The sequence below is a fragment of the Danio aesculapii genome, chromosome 5 (genome assembly GCF_903798145.1).
Source record: "Danio aesculapii chromosome 5, fDanAes4.1, whole genome shotgun sequence".
NCBI classification, from domain to species: Eukaryota; Metazoa; Chordata; class Actinopteri; order Cypriniformes; family Danionidae; genus Danio; species Danio aesculapii.
Window position 1 is genome coordinate 8,606,879 of NC_079439.1, and position 7,127 is coordinate 8,614,005.

At 36.0% G+C, this 7,127-nt stretch overlaps 1 protein-coding gene across 1 annotated transcript in view; it reads right to left on the bottom strand.

Moving 5' to 3' along the window:
• slc1a3a (solute carrier family 1 member 3a) overlaps window positions 1–2,886 on the bottom strand; it is a 51,562-nt gene extending 48,676 nt beyond the window's left edge. The window contains exon 1 of the mRNA XM_056457318.1: window positions 2,662–2,886. Within this exon, the coding sequence (XP_056313293.1) occupies window positions 2,662–2,842 (181 nt within the window). The 5' untranslated portion in view covers window positions 2,843–2,886. The remainder of the gene's footprint in view (window positions 1–2,661) is intronic.
• Window positions 2,887–7,127: the final 4,241 nt, after the last annotated feature.

The window sequence follows — 7,127 nt, forward strand, 5'->3', positions numbered from 1 at the left end:
GCTCAACTCATTGTTCAAGCTCTTGTTCTCTCCAAACTGGACTATTGCAACTCTCTGCTAGCCGGGCTACCAGCTAGTTCTATCAAACCTCTTCAGCTGCTTCAGAACGCAGCAGCACGAGTGGTCTTTGATGAACCCAAAAGAGCACATGTCACTCCGCTACTCACCCGTTTGCACTGGCTGCCAGTTGCTGCCCGCATCAAATTCAAAGCTCTGATGTTTGCTTACAAAGCGACCTCTGGCTTTGCTCCTTCGTATCTGCTCTCACTTCTGCAGATCTATGTGCCCTCCAGAAACTTGCGTTCTGTGAATGAACGTCGCCTCGTTGTTCCATCCCAAAGAGGGAAGAAATCACTTTCCCGAACTCTCACATTCAATCTGCCCAGCTAGTGGAATGAACTCCCTAACTACATCAGAACAGCAGAGTCACTTGCTGTCTTCAAGAAACGACTGAAAACTCAACTATTTAGTCTCCACTTTCCTTCCTAATCTGTAACTGCCTCTCTGGCTATATCACTAACTGTACTCTCTCTCTCTCTCTCAAAAAAAAAAAAAAAACTTACATTACTAATGCTTTGCTTCTTAGACTTTACACACCTGAAACTTGTCTATAGCACTTGTTCACTGCTGCTCTTATAGTTGTGTAAATTGCTTTCTTGTCCTCATTTGTAAGTCGCTTTGGATAAAAGCGTCTGCTAAATGACTAAATGTAAATGTAAAGTGGGTCTCAGACCACACAAGAAGCACTGCATTAAATTAAAATTTTCCCTACCATGTCTTTTAAAAATGATTTTTGTTTACCGCAGGTATTTTCAATGGAGTTTCTGGGCTTGCCTGCTGCTACCGACGGCGTTTACGTTTAAAAGATCTTTTATCATTTTTAACAACTACATGAATGCTTAAGTCTATTTAACTGATTGTATTTTAATTACATTACAAACATCGATGCTGTAAATGCAACAAAATAAAATAGAAAATAGTCAAATTAACCTTTCACCTGAAGTTTATTATTGGCTGAAAAACACTAGCTGTGCATATAGCCCATTGATTGATTAGCACTGGTGTAGTTGGTTCCTGCTGATGGACTGGGGAGCCGACTTGACTCTGGATTTTCAGCTGTTTCTAATCTGAAATTAGATGTTCTAAGATGGAGATGTATATTTAAAGCCTTTGGAAATGTTTGTATGAGTTTTTGTGCCCTGAGGAGCTGAAATGCGTTTACTTTATTTTATTAAATGTTCTCCTTTATTACAAGCGTTGCTGGAGTTCCTTATTTTTTATTTTATTTAATTGAAATGTAATAATTTAACCCAGAATAACTGTTCAAAGCTATTAGTTATTGGTTAATTAGTTAAAGTTATTAGTAGCTAATAAAGCTCTAGTAACTAATTACCTTAACTTTTCTGAATTTGATTGTAATTCAATAATGTGGAATAATTATTGTGAAAAGCACTATACAAATAAACTTGAATTGAACTGAATATTGAATAACTGATATTTATTTGTACACACATCGTGTTACATTTTTATTTATTTATGCATTCATATTTATAATATTTTAAAGCTTTTATTTTAATGTTTTTGTTTCCATCAAACATCATCTCACTCACCAAAGTTACTTATACTTTACCTAAGGAACTAGTAACTCATTCATTCATTTTCCTTCGGCTTAATCCCTTTATTAATCTGGGGTCGCCACAGTGGAATGAACCGCCAACTTATCCAGCATATGTTTTATGCAGCGGATGCCCTTCCATGTACTGTGAAACGTCTATACACACTCATTCACACACATACACTATGCCCAATTTAGTTTATTCAATTCACCTATAGCACATGTGTTTGGACTGTGGGGGAATCTGGAGCACCTGGAGGAAACTCACAACCTTCTTGCTGTGAGGCGACAGTGCTAACCACTGAGCCATTGTGTCGCCCCTAACTAGTAACTAATAGCTTTTAACAGTTAAAGTTATTGTATGTAATGTAATGTACATTTATTTATATAGTGAATTCATTGTGTACGGCCATACACCCAAAGTGCTTCACAATCATGAGGGGGGTCTCTCCACACCACCAACAATGTGCAGCATCCACTTGGATGATGCGACGGCAGCCACAGGACTATGGCACCAGTGCGCTCACCACACACCAGCTATTGGAGAGACAGTGATAGAGCCAATTTAGTGTATGGGGATGATTGGGAGGCCATGATCGTGCCATGGGATTTTTAAAGACCACAGAGCTATACTGCAGTTTAAGTTTCATTTAAGCTGTATTTTTTTTCAATAGTCTATAGGACAAAACCATCATTATACAATGACTCGCCTAATTACCCTAACCTGCCTAGTTAACCTAATTAACCTAATTAAACCTTTAAATGTCACTTTAAGCTGTATAGAAGTGTCTTGAAAAATATCTAGTCAAATATTATTTACTGTCATCATGACAAAGATAAAATAAATCAGTTATTAGAGATGAGTTATTAAAACTATTATGTTTAGAAATGTGTTGAAAAAATCTGCTCTCCATTAAACAGAAATTAGGGAAAAAAATAAACAGGGGGGCTAATAATTCAGGGGGGCTAATAATTCTGACTTCAACTGTATCTATGTATCATAATTTGAATAAAATATTGATCTTAAAAAAACAGCATCATCTCACCCACGATGACAGCGGCGACAGTGAGGATGACGAAAGCGTTCCTCCTGAAGAAGCCCTTGACGTCATTGCTGGAGATGTTCTGGACAGTGTTTTTGGCCCTCAGCGAGCGCTCGGTCAGGCCATCCCGCAGCTGCTGGACTCTGCTGCGCTGCAGACGCGTCTCCCCGTTACTCTGAGTCATGTCTGGAGGAGACGCCACACCGCCGAGACTGCACACAGCAACACACAGGTCTGTAACGCAATAACCAGCAATGCAAGTCACGACAATAATCAATGAATCATCACATATTGCACTGGAAAAGTTGTTCATTGGGTTTACTAAAAAATGTATTTTCATTTTCGGGCGAGACGGTGACTCAGTGGTTAGCACTGTCGCCTCACAGCAAGAAGGTCACTAGTTCGAGTCCTGCCTGGCTGGGTCAGTTGGCATTTCTGTGTGGAGTTCATTCGCTACGTAAAACATATGCTGGATAAGTTGGCAGTTCATTCCTCTCTGGCGACACCTGATGAGTTTTATGGAGCTTTTGCCCTTCCAGCTGCAACCCATCACTGGGAAACATCCATATACACTCATTCACACACATACACTACAGACAATTTAGCTTACCCAATTCACCTGTACCGCATGTCTTTCGACTTGTGGGGGAAACCGGAGCACTCGGAGGAAACCCACACCAACATGGGAAGAACATGCAAACTCCACACAGAAATGCCAACTGACCCAGCTGAGGCTCGAACCAGTGATCTTCTTGCTGTGAGGTGATCGTGCTACCCACTCCGCCACCGTGACGCTCGTGAATAAAAATAAATATATAAATTAATTTTTAAAATAAATAAATAAATAAAATAAATATAAATTATCTAAGGTGAAGCAAACCAACAACCCCGTGGCATTTATATGAAGCTCATATTGTGATGCTGGTCTTTAAAATACTTCTGTATGAAATAGATTCTTTTTTAAACTTTAGAGTTTTTATGACTGTTTATTAAATAGTTTCACATAATGTTTTTTTTTTTTTTTTTTTTAACAAATCACCTGTATTGGTATGGCCCTCTAAACCCTTCGCAGATTCTAATGTGGCCCCTTAAAAATATGAATTACCCACCTCTGGCTTAAATCCTTACAACAAAGATATGGACCATATCAAAGTTCAATTCAATTCAATTCACCTTTATTGGTATAGCGCTTATACAATGTAGATTGTGTCAAAGCAGCTTCACATAAAAGGTCATAGTAAATAGTAAATAGGAACAGTGTAATTCAGTTTGTAGTGTTTAAGTTCAGTTCAGTTTAGCTCAGTTCAGTGTGGTTTACAGAGAGTCCAAATACTGAAGAGCAAATCCAATGATGCGCAGCTCTACAGATCCCGAACCATGCAAGCCAGAGGCGACAGCGGAGAGGGAAAAAAAAAACTTCACTAATGGCGGAAGTGAAGAAAAAAAACCTTGAGAGAAACCAGGCTGAAGTTCTCTTGGAAGTACTCTATGACAGTAAATTTAACTTACTACAAAAAGGAACTCAAAACCTATATCTGGGTCTATCTGGGTACCATCTAACACTGATCAAAATGTTTGCAGAAAGTTCATAAAAAATAAATAAAAGGCATATTATATAGAATTAACATTGAGTTGTAATTTACAATCATAATATGGAACTGGCTGGGACAAAAATTAAAGCAAGGTACACATGGACAAAGAAACCAAAGGAGACAAAAGTAATTACAAAATAAAATTTTTAACTTAACTAACATGCAATAATCTTGTGAAAGTCTATAGCAGTTCAGTCTATCAGCAAAAATAGTATGAATGGTTCCCAAATCTTAATAAAAAAAAGAGCAATTTGTCACATAGGGCTCTTTAGACCGGCACACCCATGAGTCCACAAAATGGCGCAAATGGATTTACTACTTAAACAACGTGACGCAAAACGAAAAAAATTAGGGTTGTGTTGGTCTGAAAATAGAAACAAATCGTGCCAGTCTTGCGCCTTACTGTGCCGGGTGTATGATAGGGCCCTTAGTATGAATCGCAGTTCTTCTAAGTGTAACATATAAGTTCTCTAGCCCACATTTCAAAGATAGAGATCAGATTTCCACATTTGTAGAATGAGTTTTTTTTTTGCAATACACATATAAAACAGAATTACTTGTGTTTGGTTTCTACAACAAGAACTGATTTCTGCTCCTAAAAGTCCAAACAATTTATATGGGCTGAATTTAAACAAAGAAATTAAGTTGAACATTACTCTATTTAATTTGTTTGTTTAAATTCAGCCCATATAAATAGTTTGCAACCACTTACCTTAAAAACATTGTGTAAATCCAATGAATCATTTTTTAATGTGCAATTGTGTTTGAGTCATTATGGACGCATATCATATCAAATTTTACAATTTGGTAATTTTCAGTGATAGACGTTACTGGTATTTACAAGTAATTACAAAGATAAGACAAATCATATGTTGAAATAAACCTGAAAACCGAGAAACGTTTATGCCAAGGTTACTTTAGTAAATGGAAACTAAGACTAAAACTATTGGTCACAATTCACTTTTATTTTTATGCAATTGTGTTTGCGTCATATGGCTACATATCAGAAGATATGAACATTTTACAATTTGGTATTTTTTTTATAAAACTATAGAAATTGCTAGTAAATTTTGAAAATAATTATTAAAGGAAAGACAAGTCATATGCTGGAATAAACCTGAAAAACCAAGGAGTGATCACACAAGGTTATTTTAGTACATGGAAACTAAGACTAAAACTATTGGTCAAAATTCTGTTTCGTTTTTGTGCAAGTGTGTTTGCATCACTATATGGTTGCATATCAGAAGAAATAAACATAAGTCTTGGCCAATTTTACAATTTGGCAATTTTCAATGATAGAAGTTGCTAGTATTTACAAGTAAAGACAAGTCATATGTTGAAATAAACCAGAAAAACCAAGGGGTGATCACACAAGGTTATTTTAGTAAATGAAAACTAAGACCAAAACTATTAGTCAAAATTTGGCTTCGTTAACTGAAATAAAAATAAATAAATAAATAAAAAATAAAAAAAAATCGCAATTAATGAAAAACTAAAACTAAATATAACTAACCAGAGTCACTGAAAAACAAACTATAATAAAATAATAATCATCAAAATTAAATAAATGATAAGAGGTTTGCACAAGAGTTGATGTAAGCTTTGCAAAAATGTTGCTTTCGTGGACACTGAAAATGTTCTGTTAACTACAACTAAACTACAATTACAAAAATTGAAACTAAATTCATTCATTAATTTTATTTTCGGCTTAGTCCCTTTATTAGCCTGGGGTTGCCACAGCGGAATGAATGACTTATCCAGCGTATGTTTTACCCTTCCAGCTGCAACCCATCACTGGGAAACACCCATACACTTTCACTCACACTCATACACTACGGACATTTTAGCTTACCCAATTCACCTATAGCGTATGTGTTTGGACTGTGGGGGAAACTGGAGCACCCGGAGGAAACCCACGCCAACACGGAGAGAACATTCAAACTCCACACAGAAATGCCAACTGGCCCAGCCGAGGCTTGAACCAGCGACCTTCTTGCTGTGAGGCGATCCTGCCCCACTATGATGCACCACTAAATTGAAAAGTGTTCACACATTTCTTAAAACTATCCAATAAAAATTAAATTTACTTAAAAATATGAGTAAACCGGTTGCTTTTAAAGCGATTACTTGAATTTACTTAAAAGAAATGATTGAACCGGTTGCTTTTGAAGCAATTAGTTGACTTTACTTATAAGATATGAGTAAACTAGTTGCTTTTGAAGGGATTAGTTGACTTTACTTAAAAGAAATGATTGAACCAGTTGCTTTTAAAGCAATTAGTTGACTTTATTTAAAATAAATAAGTAAACTGGTTACTTTTAAAGCGATTCGTTGACTTCAACAAGTAAAGTAAATGTTAAGTAAATGAACTACTGTATATACATAATAAAAATAAGTGAAATCGACTTAACAGTTGCTCTGTGAGACATGCTGTGATTAATCTGTGAGATATGGACTGTAAAAAATGATTAGTTGACTTTACATAAAATAAATGAGTAAACCCATTTCCTTATTTAGGTTTGTAAGTACATGAACTATGTGCATAATTATAAAAAAATAAGGTAAATCAACTTAACAGTAAATGTGTACTGCTTCCAAAAATGATTAGTTTACTTTACTTCAAAAAGTCAGTAAACCCGTTGCCTTAAAACTATGTGCAAAAATTAAAAAAATAAGCTAAATCAACCTAACAGTTCCAAGTTACATTGGGTTTACTCAATATTTTTCAAATAAAGTCAACTTTAAAGGCAACGTTTTAAGGGAAGAGGTTTACCGCTGGGCTCTCTGTGGGCGGATCAGCTCTCTATATTGGCTTTCCTCAACATGTAGAGCTCTCTGAAGGATTTCAATGCAGAGATGACACCTGAGTAACTCTTT